Here is a 20,417-nt window from a genome sequence, read left to right as displayed (position 1 = left end):
CCCTCTGCCGATGTCCTCAGGTCTTTTCCTTAGGGTAGGTCAGATTCCCAAATAAACATTTCTGTATTCCCTGCCTGTGGAATGGAATTTTCCCAGGGTCTCTCTGCAGTTGTAACTCAACTTGCCCTTGCCCTTTACCCTGTTCTTGAGGAATACCTTGTCCTCAGCTCACAGAATGGAAAAGGGCATACTGGCTTTTCAGACAGTCTGAACCCAATCCACCTCTTCTGGCTTCTCATTCACCTCAGATCAGGTGCTAGAATTGCCTGAGATTTTTAAAATATTAGTGATATAAATTTTGGTAACAATTAACTGAGTCTTTCAAGTAATACAGAGGATTTTGAATGTTCCCACCAAAAAGAAGTAATGTATATCTGAGGTTAGATATGACCGTACTCTGATCTGCTCATTTTGTGCCTTATACATGAGTTGAAATGTCACATATTAAGATCATGCTGATTTTCCAGCAAACAAGAACTTGGGGCTGCTCTTGTCTTTGTTGTCATCTGTCCAGTGGATTTATGTTAGCAGAAGAACCAGGCCATCCTCTGAAGTTTGCCTTATAAGGGCATTAACCTCATATTTGAAAATTACATTTTTATTGTTTTATCAGGATTTCAGGAGGTAGCAATAATCATTCTTCTGTCTTATTCCTTTTTTATATGTTATTTCTTAGCTGTATCTCTAGTCATATTCAGCTTTTCACCCTTAATATTGTTTATTGATCATATGTGCTCTCTGTACTTTTTCTTTATGCCTTTGCTAGAGATTTGTCAGTTATACCAGGTTTTGTATGGAGCCAAATTTCAGAGAAACATAATCTTACTCAGTGTTTATACATGTCCATTTGTTTTGTTAACTTTATTAGATTTATTGGTACATTTTAGGTATACAATACAGTTACATTCATCAATGGGATCTAGTACCTTTACATGTTTTCTCATGGCTCTTATTTTTTCCCATTCCCCAGCCCTCCCTTCATCCCCTTCACCCTCCGTATTTACAAAGACATTGTTTCCATGTTTTTCTTTTACCTTTTTACTTTTCCCTTAGCCCTCCCACTTCCTCTACTCTTTTAGAACTTTTCTTCCTATTACACAATATCAATTATACATTTTGATCCTTATTTTCGCTTTTAGTTTTTGACACCAAAGAAACTATTCAGCATTTACACATATGTGTCCTATTTGTTTCACTTGAGTATGGCCTCACTGTGCATACACTTAGCTATAAATCTCTCTAGTTTCTTGTTATTTATGGTTAAGTAGTCCTCCATTTTATAACAAAACAGAACATCTTCATTATCCAGTCTCCAGTTGATGGGCAATTGGCCTGTTTCCACATGTTAGCTATTACAAACTGTGCTGCTATAAACATGGATGAACATATATTGCTGTGGTATGATACTTTTAATTCTTTTTGGAAAATACCCAGCAGAGGAATAGATAGATGAGATGGGACTTTTAATCCTAGTTGTTTGAGGTGTCTCCATATTGATTTCCACAGTGGTTGCATCAGTCTGCACTCCCACCAATAGTGAAGGTCTCCTACCTTCCCACAACCCTGCCAGCATTTTTTATTGGTTGATTTCTTGATAGCAGCCATTCTTACTGGGGTGAGATAGAATCTCAGTGTTTTCATCTGCATCTCTCAAATGACCAGTGATGCTGAACATTTTTTTCATATGATTATTTGCTGCTTTAACTTCTTTGTCTGAGAAATGTCTGTTCAGTTCAGATGCCCATTTTTGAATTGAGTCTTTATATTTGGGGGGCCTGCCTTTTTAAAATTCTTTGTATATTCAAGATAGTAGTCCTTTGTCTGAGGAACAGCTGATAAAAATTTTTTCCCACCTTGTAGGTTGTCTCTTAGCTTTGTTGGTGGTTTCTCTTGCAGTACGAAAGCTTTTTGGTACCAGGGTTGAACATGGATCCTTGTACTTGTGAGGCAGGTGGCAGAACCACTGAGCTAAATCCCTGGCCCTACAGAAGCTTCTTAATAAAATAAGATCCCAGTTGTTGATTCTTTGTGCTAGTTCCCAGGCTACTGAGGTTTTGTTCATAAAGTCTTTTCCTACACCAATGTCTTCAAGAGTTCTACAACTTATCTTCCAGCAAGGTTACTGTTTCTGTTTTAATATTTAGATTTTTAATCCACTTTGACTTCAGTTTAGTGCATTGTGAAAGATAGGGATCTAGTTTTAATCTTTGGTAGGTTGAAATCCAGTTTTTCCAAAATCATTTATTTAAGAGGCTCTCTTTCTTCCAGGGAGGATGGTTGGCTCCTTTGTCAAAGATGAGGTAGCTGAGTACATCTGGAGTTGTTTCTGCATCCTCTAATCTAGTCCATGGATCCTTGGGTCTGTTTCTTTGCCAGTATCATGCTGTTATTATCACAGTGGCTTTGTAGTATAGTTTCAAGTTGGGGATTGTTATAACCCCTACCATGTCTCTGTCACCTAGAATTGCTTTTTCCTATTCAAGGTCTCTTCTGATTCCAAATGAATTTTTTTATTTTTTTTCCCCTCTAGTTCTGTGAGATTTACTGTTGGGATTTCAATAGGGATTTGTGTTGAATGTGTATAGCAGTTTTGAAATTATAGAAATTTTCACTATATTGATTCTTCCCACCCAGACCAAGGGTTGTCTTTCTATCTTCTTATATCCTCTTCAGTCTATTTTTTTCAGAGTGTTGTAGTTCTCAATGTAGAGATCTTTTGTTTACTTTGTTAGATTGACTCCTAGATTTTCATTTTTTGGATGTTATTGTGAAAATGATTGTATTCCTAATTTGACTCTCAGTGAGTCTGTTATTTGTGTACAAGAAGGCTATTGATTTTTGAGTATTTACCTTGTATCCAGCTACTCTACTGAATCTGTCAATTAAGTCTAGAAGGTTTTTGGTGGAGTTCTTTGGGTCTTCTATGTAAAGTTTCATATCATCAGCAAATAACGACAGTTTCACTTCTTCCTTTCCTATCTTTATTCCTTTCATTTCTTTCTCTTGTGTAATTGCTGCTGCTAATATTTTAAAAAATATATTGAACAAGATCCATGATAATGGACATCCTTGTCTTGTTCCTGATTTTAGCATGAAGGTTTTTAGTTTTTGACCATTTAGTTAGATGTTGGCTATTGGCTTTTCATAGATAGCCTTTATCAAGTTGAGATGAAGACCATCCATTCCAATTTTCTGCAGGATTTTAATCATGAATGGGTGTTGAAATTTGTCAAATGCTTTTTCTGCATCTATCAAGAGGATCACATGTTTTTTTCCCTTCACTCTGTTACTATATGTTGATTTATGTATACTCAACCATCCTTGCATCCCTGGGATAAATCCAACTTGGTCAGGGTGTATAATCTTCTTGATGAACTTCGTATTCTGTTTGCCAGTATCATAGTGTGTATTTTTGCATCTATGTTTATTAGGGATATCTGCCTGTAGTTCTTTTTTTGGTTGGGTCTTTCCCTGGTTTTAGGATCATAGTAATACTTGCTTCCAGGAATGAATTTGGAAGTATTACATCCCTTTCAGTTTCATTGAAAAATATAGTGGCAGCGGTTCTTCTCTAAATGTCTTGTAGAATTCAGCAGTGAAGCCATCAGGACCTAGGTTTTTCTTTCTTGGTAAATTTTTAATTACATTTTCAATTTCACTGATCATAATTGGGGTGTTTAGAATTTTTATATATTCATTCTACTTTGGTAATTCATATGTATTTAGAAATCTGTCCATTTTTTCTGTTTTCTCCATTTTATTAGAATACAGGTTCTCAAAGTAAGTATTGATGATCCTCTGGATTTCTCCTGGATCTGTTGTGACTTCACCATTTTCCTTCCTAATTGCATGGATCTGAGCCTTTTCTTCCCTTTTTTTGATAAGGTTAGCTAAGGGGTTATCAATTTTATTTATTCTTTCAAAAAACCAACTTTTCATTTCATTGATTTTTTTGTATCATTTTCTTAGTTTCCATTGCATTGATTTCTGCTCTAAACTATATAATTTCCTCTCTGGTATGAGCTTTGGGTTTTTCTTGCTCTTCCTTTTCTAGGAGCCTAAGGTTCATCATTAGTTTGTTTATTTGAGCTCACTCTGTTTTCCTAATATGGACATTCAATGCTATGAATTTTCCACCTCAAACTGCTTTCATTGTGTCCCATAGATTCCTGTATGTTGTATTGGCATTTTCATTTATTTGTAAAAATTGTCTAATTTCTTCTTTAATTTCCTCTGTGATCCATTGATTGTTCAGGAGAGTGTTGTTCAATTTCCATGTGTTTGTGAAGTTCCTATGGTATCTTATGGTATTGATCTCCAGCTTGATGGCACTATGATCTGATAATATATATGGGATAACTTTGATTCCTTTGCATTTATTCAAACCTGTTCTATGAGCTAGTATGTGTTCCATCTTGGAGAATGACCCTTGTCAGCTGAAAAGAATGTGAATTCTGATTTGTTGGAGTGGGACACTCTATAGACATCTATTAAGTCCATATGTTCAAAAGTTTGGTTCATTTCTAGTATTTTGTTACTGATTGTTTTTTCCTAGATGATCTGTCTATTTGTGATAGTGGGGTAATTAAGTCCCCCACTACACTTGTATTAGTGCTTATTTGGTTTTTCATGTTACTTAATATTTGCTTTATATAGTTTGGGGCATTAATATTTATAATTGTCGTCTCTTTCTCTTGAATGGTTCCCTTTACAAGGATGTAGTTGCCTTCTTTTTCTCTCTTAGTTTTGGTTTGAAATTTATTTTGCCTGCAAATAAGATAGCTACCCCTGCTTTTTTCTGGGCTCTGGTTGCATGGAGAACTATTTTCCAACCTTTTACTTTCAGTCTATGGGCTTCTTTTTGCAGTAGGTGTGTTTCTTGCATACAATATATTGTTGAATTTTGCTTCTTACTCCATTTTGCCAGTCTATTTCTCTTGACTGGTGAATTGAGGCCATTGACATTGATGGTTATAACTGATATGTACTGACTTATTATTGTCATGTTATTATTCTTTTGTTGACTCTTTTTACTTTTTCCCCCCTCTCTCTTTAGCTTCTTGCCTTGCTCAGTTGATTTGCTCTGTTGGGCCTCAAGGTGTTTTGACCTTTATTGTCTTTTTTTTAGGATATTGTTTAGAATTCTTTGTAGGTATGGTTTGGTATTCATGAAGTTTCTGAGGTGTTCTTTGTCATGGAAGTATCTTATTTCCCTATTCATTTTGAGAGAGAGTTTTGCAGGATACATCAGTCCAGGTTGGAGGATGTTTTCTTTTAGGACTTGAAATACCTCACTCCAGGCTCTCCTTGGCAGGTTTGTGTTCACAAATCTGCTGTGATGCTGATTGGCTTTCCTTTGCATGTTATTTGTTTCTTTTCTCTTACTGCTTATAGTATTTTGTTATTCTGTTCAGTTTCTTGGATCTTAATTATTATATGTCTAGGTGTAGATTTTTTTTATCATGGCTAGTTGAAGTCCTATATGCCTCATTTATCTGTATGTAAAATTCTTCTCCTCTGGGAAGTTTTCTGTCATTAATTCTGTGATGAGCTTTTTCAAATCATTTGTATTTTCTCCTGTTACTTCATGGATTCCTGTCAGTCTTATGTTATTCTTCTTTGCATCATCTGGGAGTTGTTGGATGGATTTCTCATGATCCCTTACTGATTTTAAGAGACCTCTCTTTTCATGGTCACTGACTGCAATCCTATCTTCTATACCTGAAATTCTATCTCCACATTCATTTTTCCTGCTGTGAAAACTTTCAATAGAGTTTTTAATCTCCTGAATATCTGTTTGAATCCATTTTATGAATTTCATTTCTTTCCTATGTTGGGCATCCATGGTTTCCATTTCTTTCTTATGCTGAGCCTTCATGGCTTCTATCATGGTCCTGAGATCATCTATTTTTTTTGTCAGGTTCTGTTCTAGAGTCTCTAATCATGACTTTCATTTTGCTCACCATCTCTATGGTTATCTGAGAAATTATTTCTGTTTTGAATTTTTCTAGAGCCTGATTGATCTGTCTTGTTACTTCCTGTGCTATGAGTTCAGGGTGTCCTGGTGGTTCACTGTCAGACTTTTCATCCTTATCTGCCCTACCATTTGCCATTGGTGAACTGGAAGTCTGTCTTTGTGTCTTGCTTAAGTGTTTTCTCATTTTTATTTTTGTTGTTGGGTTGTCCTTGTTTTAATTCCTGGGTTATTACTTAAATATTCCTGATATAGTTGAGCTTTAGCTTTTGAGTCTCTAATGACTCATAGACATTCTCATTTTCACAATATCTGAGAAGACAGCTCATTAAATCAATCACAATCCTTTAGCCCAATTGATATAATCATCAACATGATAGGGTCAAGCACAACTTACAAATTGACCACTTGTGGTAGTTATTAATCTATCAGCTTTAAATCAAGTGAATTAAATTAAAATCAAGAAGAATTCCAAAATATGTTTGCAGTGAATAAACTCTTCAATATAGCATCTTTACCATTTATGATGGGGGCTTAGATAGAGTTAGGATGAGAGGAGTAGATAAGTAAAAGAATTGGAGAAGGTTTCAAGTGAAGCCAGGGAACAGAGGATGACCACACAATCTTTAGGAAAATGTTAAAGTCAAAAGGGAAAGACAGAGTGCAAGAATAAGGACAAGAATATAACAATTCAACAGTAGTAGGTGTTCACTTTCCTTTGAAACTATTGACCCTTGACTGAAGGAAAATGAGAGAAGAAAAGAACATAAAGAAGAAAGAAAAAAATGATAAAAGAAGAAATCTGAGATGGAACAGGAGCAGAAATGCAGATGAGGAATAATATGGGGGAGCAAGAGACTGACTTGAAAAATGAGGACAGAAAAAAGAAAGAATTTGCAGGGTGGAATGAGGAAAAGAAAGAAGAAAAAGAATTTAAAGGTCCTCTTTCAGACTATATCTCTGGTGTCATAGTATACAATGTGTGCAGACATGTGCAGAACTAAGTCCTTTGATCTCAGCTAGCCAATGGCAGACCCCTGAGATTCAGGCTGATTTCAGGCTGCAAGGCCCAAATTGAGCTCCCTGACCTCCTGCAGGGTTGAACTCTGCAAAGTTCTACTACAGGTTCCCTCTGCCCTTTCTTTGAAGATATTAAAAATCTGGAGCTCAGAAAAATGCACTTTATGACCATCTGTGCCTCTACAGAGTGGATCCAAGGACTGCCACAATCGGGAGGCCTGGGGGGGGTGGGGCCATTGCAGGTTGTAAGCTAGTCCTCACTGATTGGCCCCAGGGAGGCAGGAGGGAGATTCGATCTCAGAGGGTTGTCCCAGGCCTCTGCCTTCCACCTTCTGCTGGATGCTGGTTGTGGTGCAGGTGGGGTGGGGATGTGGCTACCCAGTCCTCACCTTTTGGTCCCAGGCAGGCCGATTGGCCCCAGGCAGGCCAGAGTGAGAATAGATCTTGGACAGGCTGTACTGAACCTTTCTTTGTTTCATCTAGGAGTTGTTGGTTTAATTTTTCATGGTTCTTTAAGAGATTTTAAGAGATTCATTTTTAAGAGATTTCTCTTTTCAGGGTCACTGACCACCATTCTATCTTCTATATCTGATATTTTGTATTCAGATTGGGTTAGTCTGCTGTATATACTTTTAATAGAGTTTTTAATGTTTTGGATATCAGTTTGAATCTGTTTCATGGATTGCATTTCTTTCTTGTGTTGGGCCTGCATGGTTTCCATTTCTTTCCTACACTGAGCATTCATGGCTTCCATCATTCTTCTGAGGTCATCTATTTTTTTTATCTGTTTCTTTTTTATCATGTTTCTAATCATGTCTTTTATCTGGGATATTATTTCTGTTTTGAATATTTCTAGAGCCTCATTCACCTGTTAGTTTTTTTTTAACTTACTGTGCTATCAGTACAGATTGTCCAGGTGGTTGATTATCAGACTTTTCCATCTTGTTTTCCCAAGAATTTGCCTTTGGTAAGATGGAAGACTGTGTCTTGTGTAAATATCTTTTAATTTCTATGATTGTTGTTGGTATCATCCTTCATTTAATTTCTGGGTTGATACTTCCATATTACTTACTGTAAGTACCTTTGTTGCTAGCATTTAGAAACATTAAGGAATAATTGCTTCTCAGAGATATCTTCCAGATATACCTGGTCTTTAGGATTTGAGTCTCTAATAACTCTGGGGCAATCTCATTTTCATTATACCAGGAAAGATAACTGATTAGATCAATCACAACACTATTGCAAGTGATAAAATCAACAACAATAGAATTAAACACAGCTGAATTGAAGACTAGCCAAAAATGTTTATAATGAATAAATTGATCAATGTTGCAGCTTTACCCTTTGAGATGGGAACTTGGAAGGAGTAAGGCCCTCTTACTGTTATTTACTTCTGCTCTAGCTCAGGGCAATGGCCTTTAAGACCCCCCCTGTGCCTCTGCAGTTTAGATGAGGAATAAGGGCAGCCAGGAAGTCAGAGGTAGTGGTAGGGTGTTGGGGGGAGTGGGATGGTGGTGGAGGGGTGTTTTAAGCACCTGGTGGGCTGCAGTCCTTGCCTAGTCCACAGGTGGCAAGGAGGCCAGTTTGCTGGTGGGCGGCTACCTCCACCTCCACCCTGATGACTTCCTAGAGCTCCTATCGTCATTTTTCAGCTGGTAGCAGGGAGTTCAGTCTGCTGTTGGGTGGGGCCTGTGTGGGGGAGGGACTCACACTGATGGATTCATGAAGATCCAGTCCTCACCGGGTCCACTGGTGGTGATATATATATCTATATATATATCTATATCTATATCTATATATATATGTATATATTTACACATTTGATCAGGTGTACTATTTATGTGGCTTAAATAATGTTTCTTAACAAATGTCTGAGTACTTCATCTAACAATTGCTGAAAAACAAAGTAAAATCTCCCACTGTGGTGGTGTAGCTTTTCTTCTTACTCTTTCATGTAAAGGTAGTTAATCAGGTGATCCAGGATTAGAATGGTTCTATCTTTCTGATGAATTTAATTTTATACTAGGTTTATTTCTGTTTCAATGCTATTCTAGTTTTAATGCCTGTTTGGGTTGATATTAGTAAAGCTGTGCCTTTTTTCTTTTGATTATATTCACTATTTATCTTAGTTTACAAACAAAAACACCTGAGGTTGAGTATATGTAAATAATAAAAATTTATTTCCCAGTTCTGGAAGCTAGGAAATCCAATATTAAGGCACCAGCAGACTTGGTGTCTGGTGAGGGCTCCTTAGAGTGTTCAAGATGGCATCTCTTGCTCTCCTCATCAGATGAAAGAGCAGAAAATCCAGGGTACCCTTGAAGCCTGTTTTATAAGGGCATTAATCCCACTCATTGATGGCCCTCAGGACCTAATCACTTCTGGAAAAATCCCACCTCTTGAAACCATCACCTTGGAATTTTTTTGGCTTCAACTTTCCTTTGGTCTTATGTTTTATTTTATTCATTCATTCATTTTTTTTTTTGTAGTGCTGGGGATCAAATCCAGGGCCTTGTACATGTGAGGCAAGCATTTTGCCATTGATCTATACCACTGCCTTATGTTTTATCTTTAAAATACCATAAAGATGAATTTTAAAACTCTGAATATTCTTTAGTATAGCATGGCAGTATATTGTTTCTGAAATCTTATAGGACATTAGAATTATAGTGTAATTGCCATGGCTGTTTAGCAATTAGCTCAAATGTCTAGCCAACATTTTATATTCAATGTTGTAAAAATATAATTATCAAACAAAGGTGTATGTTTATACTTGTTAAAGTTCTACTCAATTTAGTATTAGAGAACCAGCAAGAAGACAAAAGAGCCTATGGAAGAGCATTTGAGCAACAGCCATTTGAGAAAAGAATGTAACAGTATTGCCATATTAGACATGAGCTAACTTTCCATAGAATCCTGACCTTGTCAGTTCTGGGGTAGCTTTTCTGTCAGACTAAAAAATCCCAACAACTCCTCTGTTTCTAATCTTCCTGGCTGTGAGGGGTCTGCAACTTTATCAGCTGAGAATTATTAAACATTATTTAAATAAAAACAGACACCTGCCCAAGGGCACCAGATGAAGTAAAGCAGATTTAGAAAATATTCTAAGGTGATATTAATCTTTTTTAAAAATCAGGCAATCAAATGGATGCATATTGAAGATATACTCCTAAGTGAAATAAATAAGTCACACATGTGTAAATACCAGATAGTTCCCCTGGTGTGAATAATCTGCAATAATACATAAGATCCTAATAAGATTACTGACATTTAGAAATGGGAAGAAAGGAGCTAAAGGTGTAGGGAAGGTGGGATGGGTAGGGGAAGGGTAATAAGGGAAAAGAAAAAAATGTGAGATAGTGAAAAGATGAAAATAAAGTGTTTGTAGAGGGAGGAGGGGGTGAAGGGAGGGCAGGGGTAAGGGGAAAAAATGAGAATCAAGACTTGTCATGTAGAGGTACAAGATCCCAACAATGAATGTAACTGTACTGTATCCCTAAAACGTACCAATAAACTCAATTAAAGCTGAAAAAAAATCAGGCAATCATTCATCTGTTTTTAAGTTTGGGATGATGCTTTCAGTAGCTGTTGAACATTAAATGTAATGTTCTTGGTCAGAGTTTGTGCAATTATGCCTTTATTCATTGAGAATAAAGTGTATCCTTAGTTGAAAAGCAATTTAAAATGAGCAAAGGTAGCTGTAAAATAAACACTTAGAGACAAGACCATCAAGCATGAATCTTGCAAAATTTACTGGTATGATTAGTTTAATAAGTAGCAAATGCCAGGGAGATCACACAAATCCTATACTCAATTGTCTAGATACAGGCCCATCCAGGCAGATATGCTCTTATTTTTTCTCTTTTCCTGTTTTTTTTACCATCCCTTTTCTCAATCCTTTTCTTTTCCTTCTTTCTTAATTGATAATAAAAACACAGAGAGCTGAGTTAGTGCTACTGATCCACAAGCATCTGTCTCATTTTATTTTCTTTTATTCTCATCCCATCTTCCTGTTCCCCTTCTTCCCAGTGTAGCCTTTCCTTTTATGTTTAGAATGTATCTTTTGATATTGTGTGTTCTGAAAAAAATGTTTATTGATTTGTGTGCATTTTCCTTGTAGATAAATGTTTTACTGGTTCAGATATAGAACTAGTTATTCTGTAACTCTGCTTGTTCTTTTATTGTTGTTCTTATAACACATTTAATAAAATCAGATGTAAAGATGCCTTTGTGACACCATCATCAAATCTGGTGCTTGGTTACCCAACATGAAGGAAAACAGTGGTGGTTTTAGGTTAAAGGAATTACAAAGAAGGGCCAGAGCCATGGCAAGGCACATAGAGTGACCACAGGCTTGAGAGTGAGCACTTCCTTACATTTTACAGCTGGTTCACCACTTGCCCCATCCTAGTACCAGTCCTAAAAAAAATAACCTTGATCCCTGAGTCACTACCTGGAGGGCCCATAGTGATTTCCTCTATTACACGCAGAAGACACTATGTGAAAGAATAGACCTTTCTTTGTTAAACCATTGAGATTTGGGGCTCATTTGTTACTATTGCATGGCATACCCTATCCTGATTACTACAATCATTAAAAGGAGAGAAATAACAAAGAAAAAAACAGTGAATGTAACAACTAAAATAAGATAGAGGAGTTGGTGTAGCAAATCTGCAATCTCAATAAATATAACTTGGTTAGATTTACCAAAAGTGATAGATCCTTAAATGAGGCAAAACAAAACAAAACAAAACAACCCCCCAAAAATCCAGTGTTGAATACAGGAAGGTTGAAAATCAAGGAATTGGAAAAATACACACTATACTTGGTAAATGCAAACAAAAACAAGGCATAGGAACAATATGAATATCAGGCAAAATATAGTTTGAGGTAAGGACTAAGAGAAAAGATATATTCATATTAATAAAATTGAGGTTATTAATTGTGTTAGTCAGTGTTCCTATTGGCAGGATGAAGTATCTGACACCAATTTAAAGTAGGAAAGGTAGAGTTTGGCTCATATTTTCAAGAGATTCTCTTCTCCAAGGCAGAAACATTATGGTAGAAAAAAAGCTCTTTACTTCATGGTGGTCAGAGAGCAGAATACAGGGAAAGCGTGCCAGTGACAGAAAGGCACACTCCTAAGCACACACCTCCAACCGGGCTCTAGTTTCTAACAGCACATTCAGCTATGGACTCACTTAACCCAGTGGTGAGTATACCAACCCCATGATCTAATCAGTTACCTCTTGAGGAGTCTCTTAATTCAGTCAAGCTGTCAACTAAGATTATTATCACATTAATATGGAGCGTATTCTATTCCTGACAATATAATGTCAAAATTTTGAAAATGGAAATTAATCAAAGTAGAAGTGATTGTCAGATTTACAACTGTTGTGGGAAATGATCACATCATTTTCAGAAATAGAAATAGAAAGTATAACTAATATTCTAAATTAGGACCCATGAGGCATGATCAATCATTCTGCTTCCCATCATTGTGTCATTTCCTCCTTTGCCTCTGGCCTTGTTGGGTCACTGACCCCTCTCGTAGGTGAATCAGAGAGCACTGTCCTATCATTTGCCATCATCAAAATGCTGCATATTTGATGAAAGTCACATCTACTCCCTCTTCTGAGCTGGGCTACTGGAGGTGAGAGGATGGTGCTGAGTCCCTTTTGTCTCTTTCCTGGTCTGGCATTTCTCCTTTCCATGATGGCTAATGCAGATTCCTGAACCTGGCTCAGTCTATTGATCAGGAGGATAGGAGAGGGTGTGAGAGAGAGACAGAAAAGCAAGGAGAGGATCACACAGATATTTCTGTCCTGAGCGGATACGTTGCTCTTGGGCCTGGTGACTATTGAAACTTTCTCTCCCCTCACATCCTTCAGTGGTTCTCTTCTTCCCCTAGTGAGTGCCTCTTACGACTAGACAGACCCTCCTGCTGTGTTGTGCCCCCCTCCCCCGTCCTTGTAGTGTCTTGCTCTTCTATCAACTTCTGCCAAAATCTCTTTGCCCTTGAGGAAGATGTTTGGGTAGAATCTTAGATGACCCCACACTGCTTCTCATCTGCATCTGGTCCAAGAGAAACACTCTTAGTTTTATTGCCTGAAACACATCTGGGTAGCAGGCCTAGCCTATAGCAGCAGAAATTGCCACTATCAGAGAAGCTGAGGGGCCACTGTGTCTTGCTTATTAAATTTTTGGGTGTCTGAGTCAAAGATCAGTCTATAGTTAAAGGAACATGAATAAGAAATAAACTTGCATTAAACCAAAGATTTCAGTGCTTACTTGTTATCACAGCATTGCTTTTTCTACATTCACTAATTCAGTTAAAAAAGTGAGTGAGGAATAAAAAATTAAAAAATCTAGTGAGTATAAAACAATAAGATGAACAGTGCTCTTGAAAAATCCTTCTTCCCTGACTTGAGGCAATGCACAGGTAATGTTGTTCCTCCCTCCTCCCCTTGGGAGACAGGAATCACAGTTTGGCAGTGGGTGGAACCAAATAAGCCTTCCAAATTCCCTCTAATTGCTACTTTCTTTATTTTGTTATATATTTGTTATATGTGTGAGAGGTCCACTGGGGAATGGCTCAAGAATCACATCATGAGTTTATAGACATTATTTTGGACATCAACCTCTTTCTACATACAAGACTTTTGATACATAACAGACTCCTCCACTGCTCAATTTTTCAACTCTCTGGGCACCAACTAGATGTTATTCAGTTCCATTCATTCTGACAAGAGCTACTTAAAATTAGAGCAGACTGTGCAGTTTAAGAGTCTGGTCCCACAAGACTGCCCTCCTTCCAGACTTCCGGCTGGCTATAAACCAGGTGTTCCCACCATTCTCTCCTCAGGTTCAGTAATTTGCTAGAATAGCTGATGGGTCAGAAAGTGACTTTCTTTACTGGTGCTGGTGCATCATAAAGGGCACAATGCCTGAACAATCCAACCAAAGAGATGTTTAGGCCAAGATGTGGGTTGAGGGTAGAGGGACCATGTTCTCTCACCACCTTCCCAACACTTCTGAGGGTCCCCAAACTCTGTCATTTATGGTCTTTTAATGGCAGCTTCATTACACAGCCATGAGTGATTAAATCATTACCAACTGATGACAAACTCAATCTGTAGTCCCTCTATACTTCTCAAAGGTGGAGGTGGGCCTGAAAGTTCCAACCTTCCCTGCCAAATGGATCCCACTTGGAAGATATCTAGTAACCCCAGACCCCTGATGACTTGTCAAAAATGCAAAAGACACTTCTCATTCAGAAGATCCTAAGGATCTTAGAAACTGTATCAAAATCCTGGAACCATAACCAAATAAAAATGATCCTCTCATCCCTATCATTTAAGAAATTATAAAAGTTTTAGCTCTGGGTAAGAACCATGTATGAGAACTAAATATGCATGTCATTTTATATCACAAACATGTTTTTCTTGATTTTCTCTCTGAAGTTATCTTGTATTCTGACATTTATTGTATCTTAGAATTTCAATTGAAGCTTCAAATGTAACACCTTAATAAGTGAATAAGAAATAGTTAAAGCTAAAGAGGGGTTGAATATCACTCCTAGTTTAACCAATATTTTGTAGGCCTTAATGATTAGTGCAAACTCAGGAACTCCATAAGTGAACAGAACTTTCTTCCAAGTCCTAGGAATTGCAATTGGAAAACACAGATTTAGACAGTGTTAAACCAGTGTTATGAAGAAGCAGGAAGGTGAGAGCTAATATTGAACAAATAGTGTTGATTTATTACAAAGCAGTAAAAATGCTTTTGTGGGGAAATTTCACTTGGAGTTGACAACAGGTGCAGGGGCTAAGGGATGCAGAGTAAGAGGAAGAAAAGAATGTATATACTGAGTAAAAATGTCCATGAAACAGGAGTCCAACAACCCTCATATGCATTTTGAGTCATTGTAACTGTTCAGTAAACTGCAGTCACAGCTGACCCAAGTTTGCCCTTTCAGGCAGCAGGGGGAATGGTGTATATAGGTCTCCCTTAATGGTTTCCTGACTGCACCTGGGAAAATTCTTTAAAGGTTGTTTGCATCCTTATTTTTCCTTCATTGTCAAGCCCCAAGTTTAGTTTAATAGACAACTGTTTATAAAATTGAGCAGTCAAGAACATTAAAGATATATTACTTAAAGATTCATTTGCAGTGTTCATAAAAGCTGTCTTATTAGGCTACAAAAGAAATTGTGGCATTACAAATAGCAAATGGCATGGTAAGAAAGGAACTAAAGGTGTAGGGAAGGTGGGATGGGTGGGGAAGGGTAATAAGGGAAAAGAAAAAAATGTGAGATAATGAAAAGATGGAAATAAAATGTTTGTAGATGGGGAGGGGAGGAGGGGGTGAAGGGAGGGCAGGGGTAAGGGGAAAAAATGAGAATCAAGACTTGTCATGTAGAGGTACAAGATCCCAACAATGAATGTAACTGTACTGTATTCCTAAAATGTACCAATAAACTCAATTAAAGCTGAAAACAAACAAACAAAGAAACAAATAGCAAATGGCATACCATTGCAGTCACTGACCATAGTGCAAAACATTAAAAAACAAAACAAAACAAAAACAATGTTAGGGAACTATGTCCACCACCTATCTCTGTTGAAAAATTATTCTTCAATGTAGGCCAGAATGAACTACATACTGAGACTCTGTCTCAAGATAACAACAACAACAACAACAACAACAGCAACAACAACAGCAGCAGTAGCAGCAGCAAACTGAAAAGATCTGGGATGAGTTGATCATCCCATATATTTCAAAAACTGTTCAGACAGATTAACATGATTTGGATGCCAGGAGGGGTCAGAGAGAACAGCAGGGAGCTATGATCCAAGTTAAATACCTGCAAAGTGAACCTAGCAGTGTAGAAAAACTGTAACTTGCAAAAACAAATAAATGAAGGTGTTCTTTAACTGATAAAAAAAAAATCCACCATAAATGACAGTGGGAAATGATCCTGGGATGGCAGAGAACAAGACAACTGAGTTTGTTACAATGGCAATTTGTTACAGTGGAACAGGTGCTAGCTAAGGTAATGAGGAAAAAATATCCAAATTTTGACAAGGGACAAAACTGACTCTAGAAAAAAGGCTATTGTTTGTGTGAAAAGCCAAACCTTAAACATTAATAAACTATTAAAATGAGTAAAAGAAATTCAGCTAAGCAGCTGGGTAAAGAGCTTTGAATCATAAATAAAGTAATAGTATTTCCTCTATGACCAGCTCAGTCAGTGCCACACACTGCCTAATATGTTCTCTTATCCCATCTGTGGAACAGTTGATTTGTGCAGACAGGTGTTAAGTGGTAGGAACAGGATGAATCTGAGTGTTACTTGTGGATTTTTTTTTATATCCCAAATAATTCAAGTAACAATGCCAATAAATAAGCCTGATACTGTTGGTAGAGCAGATTCTTGCCCTTTCTTCCCCAATGAGGTCTGTTAACTTGTAAGTGGCTGTTCAGCAGGGCACCCCCAGATTCCCTACCATCTGTGTAGTGCCATGGAACTAATTTTGCAAATGAAATTAAGTGGGGAGGGTGTATAATGCTTCTTGTTCAACTAAGTGAATGGAAGAGAATGTGTCTTTTCCATTATCAAAGAGCATTGCAAGACAATAGAGTATCACATACAATATGAAAAGAAAACCTACAAAGCAAAGTTTTATTTCTATATAAATCTATGTATGCCCATAAGTGCAGAGAAAAAGTTATAGAAGAATCAACAAGCTGCTAAATGCAGCAGGGTTTAAGAGTTGGGGAGATCAAACTAGGGGGGGTTGGGAATGTTTTTTCCTTGGTATCATTTGAATCTTTTATAATGAGAATGTATTTGTGTGTTTGGTACTGTGCATTAACAAATTAAAGTTGAAGACAATGTAAATGCTAAGGCTTCTCCAGAGACTTTTTTTACTTGGATGGTTTTGGAGGCAACTGGTATTTTTTGTTGTTGTTTTTTGGTATGGGAATCAAACTCAGGACCTTGTGCTTGCGAGGCAGGACGCAGCACCATTGAGCTAAATCCCTGGCTCCATGGTTGGGGTTTTGACACCTCTCTGGGTCAAAGGCTATCAACCTAAAGAGTGAATTAGTGGCTATTGGAGACTATGTGGTCTGAGCCACAGTTCAGCTGCTTCTGTGTTTTCTCTGGTCTATAATTCTTTATTAAAGCCGCAGCAAATGTTTGTTTTGGCAGCAAATTTACTAAGAGTAAAGACAGAGAAGATTAACATGGGTCCCCAAGGATGATCCATATATGTGTAATAGTCCATATTTTTGTTAAGATATTTTATGGATCAAAGATCTCAATGTTAAAACAGAAACAGTTTATCTACATGAAGATAAAATAGGTAATACTCTTGAAGACATAGTTATAGGCACAAGAAATAATACTAAAAATCAACAAATGGGATCAAACCAAATTAAAAAGTTTCTGCACATCAAAGGAAACAACCAACATAGTGAAGAGACAGCATGCAGAATGGGTAAGAATGACATCTAGACTATATCAAGACCTCAAAAAAAATTAGACCCCCCCAATAAAAGACCCAATAAAAATGGGCAAACAAAATGAGTAAACACTTCTCAGAAGCAGTACAGATGGCCAACAAATACAGGAAAAAATGTTTAGCATCACTAGCCATTAGAAAAATACAAAGTATAACAACACTGAGAAGCCATCTTACTCTAGAAAGAATGGATATCATCAAGAAATTAGATAACTACAAATGCTGGTGAGGATGTGGGGAAAAAGAAACCCTTCTACACTGTGTAGGAATGTAAACTAGGACAACCACTATGGAAATCAGGATGGAGAGTCTTTAACAAGCTAAAAATAGAAATTCCATTTGACCCAGCTCTTCCCTTTTTAGGTATCTTCCCCGGAAGAGTTAAAGTCATCATATTACAGTGATATATGCATATTCATGTTTATAGCAGCACAATTTATTTTATTTTATTGTTTTTACTTCATTAATTTTATTAGTACATTTTAGGTATACAGTATGCTGTAATTCATTATTGGGAATTTGTACCCATAATATATCTTAGTTCTTACTTTTTTCCCCATTCCCCTGCCCTCCAGCCAACCCCTCCCCACTTCCTATTAATAAATACAGTTTCCATTTTTTCCTTTTCTCATATTCATTCCTTTCCCTTCTTTCCTTTTCCTTGCCCCTCCCACTTCCCCTTCCCCATTAGACCTTTTCTTCCAGTTCACATTATCTATATACATTTTGATCTTTATTTACACTTTCAATAGTGACACAATTTGTAATAGTTAAATCTTGGAAGCAGCCTGTATGGCCATCAACAGATGAGTGGATAAACAAAGCATGGTATTTATATGCAAGGAGTACTACTCTGCCATAAGAAAAAATAAGCTTGAGACATTTGCAGGTAAATGGATGCATTTCAAAACCATAATGTTATGTGAAATAAATCAGACATGCAAGTTTATATATCACATGGGTTCTCTTACATGAGCAGCAAAGTATAAATAAAAGATAAATAATAGCAAATAGAGAAATCATTTTCAAATGAGAATAAAAGATGAAGGGAAAGGGGAAGGAAGGAAAGCTAAAGGGATTTTTTTTTTAAAGGGAAGAATTGAAGAAAAAAATGGAAATGGAAATAGAAGTTTCATAAATGGGAAGGGGTCCAAGAGTTCGAGGGAGAAGGAAGAGACGGGAAGGGAAAGGAACAAAAAAAAAAAGTATTAAGATGTATTACGTACATGTACAACTCCCCAAAATAAATGCACTGCAAGCATGTACTAATAAATTTTTTAAAAAGATGGTATCTTTTATGTTATGTGTCTTTTGCCACAATTAAAAAGATGACATTATAAATCATTTGACTAAAACCATAGAAAAAGTTTTCAATAGCTAGGCCTTTGTCACTAACTCAAACATCATTAATCTGTTTAAATGAGTCCTTCTTCCTTCCTTCCTTTCTTGTTCTTCAGGACAAAGTTTTAACTTTTCTCATTGGTAACATTTTGGAGTTTTCCCCAGAACAGCACACTTACACTTGCTCTGGCCAAGTTAATGTGCATGTCACTTAGTCTGAGAGCAGGCATTGCCCTTGCTGATGCCAGGGAAACATCCAGCTTTTCACTTTGGGCCCTCAATTCCATTTCTTTTCCTGATGGGAGACAAAAGAAGAAAGTTCCCCTGTAAAGTGATTCACCAGAATAATTTTTTGGTGAATAAGAAGCAGCTCAAATTGTTGCAGAAATGCTTTTTTAAATCATGGATGCTGCCTTAGACCTTGATACTTAGTATTACAGGCCATCCCTCCATATTCAATGGGAGCTGATCCAGGGTCTCTGCAGACACCAAAGCATGGGTCCCTCATATAAAATGGCACAGTACTCTGTCTATCATCTACACGCATCCTTCTGTACATTTTAAATCATTCCAGATTACTTACAATACCTAATATGATGGAAATGCCTTGTAAATAATCTTATGCTATACTGTTTTGGGGAAAATGACAAGAAACAAGAACCCTGCTGGACATATTCAATAGAGAAGAGATACCTCCCCTGGGATATTTCATTTGGGGTTGGTTGAATTTTGGTTTTGGAGCTAAGAGAGGGCTGACTGTATATAGTATAAAGTTTGCAATATTTTGAGTTGGACATACAGCAAATCCTACATGTTTTGGACAGGGGCTTTTAGATCATGGGAGTGTAAAGAAAAGTGCCTAGAATAATTCTTGGTACATAGTAAACACAGCATACGCTCATGACTATGCTATAACCTGTAAGCCCAGTCCCTTGTGGCTATTTTGTCCATAGCTTGGCAATCTCTGTCCTATTCTAGATGGTTTCAGCGCTAATGGAGGAGGCCCCTCACCCTGCAACCAAGCATGACACCTGATGACCCATTTGTTCACCTGTGGAGCAAGCCTCCGTGTCTGTGTAGCTTCTTTATCCATTTTTGGTTTTCTCTGCTTTCACCCCCAGCTAGCAAGACAAGGACTCAATGTTATACTTATCAGCCGGACTCTAGAAAAACTCCAGACCATTGCCACCGAGATTGGTGAGTCAGCCCCATCCTGTCTCACATAAGGGAGATGTTTGGGGAGCCACCAGTCTAGCCTGCTCCTGTTCTGATCTGCTGTTCTGCTCTGCTGTTGGGAGCCTGGGGTGCCACCTGTCCCAAGGGGAACATTGTTTGCAAACTGAAGGGTACTGTTTGAGGTGCAGACTTTATCCCACCATACATTCTGTGGGCTAGGATTCTGCAAAGCAGAAAGAGGCTCAGGTCCACTAAATAGGTCCATGTTCTCCTTTGATCCCACACCTACGTCCTTAGAATCATCCCTGCTATCTGGAGACCCCAGCTGCCTGGTAACTTCTACTCCCTTTCTAGGTAGATTTTTTTTTTTTTTTTTTTT

General features: G+C 37.4%; 1 protein-coding gene across 1 annotated transcript in view; it reads left to right on the top strand.

Annotated features, from left to right (window-relative positions):
* Hsd17b3 (hydroxysteroid 17-beta dehydrogenase 3) overlaps nucleotides 1-20,417 on the top strand; it is a 77,095-nt gene that overhangs the window by 26,558 nt on the left and 30,120 nt on the right. The window contains exon 3 of the mRNA XM_010636149.2: nucleotides 19,984-20,059. Coding sequence (XP_010634451.1) covers nucleotides 19,984-20,059 — 76 coding nt within the window. The remainder of the gene's footprint in view (nucleotides 1-19,983; nucleotides 20,060-20,417) is intronic.

The sequence above is a fragment of the Fukomys damarensis genome, unplaced genomic scaffold (assembly GCF_012274545.1).
Source record: "Fukomys damarensis isolate Sample0158 unplaced genomic scaffold, DMR_v1.0_HiC HiC_scaffold_27, whole genome shotgun sequence".
Classification (NCBI taxonomy): Eukaryota; Metazoa; Chordata; class Mammalia; order Rodentia; family Bathyergidae; genus Fukomys; species Fukomys damarensis.
This window is presented reverse-complemented; position numbering and strand designations above follow the sequence as displayed.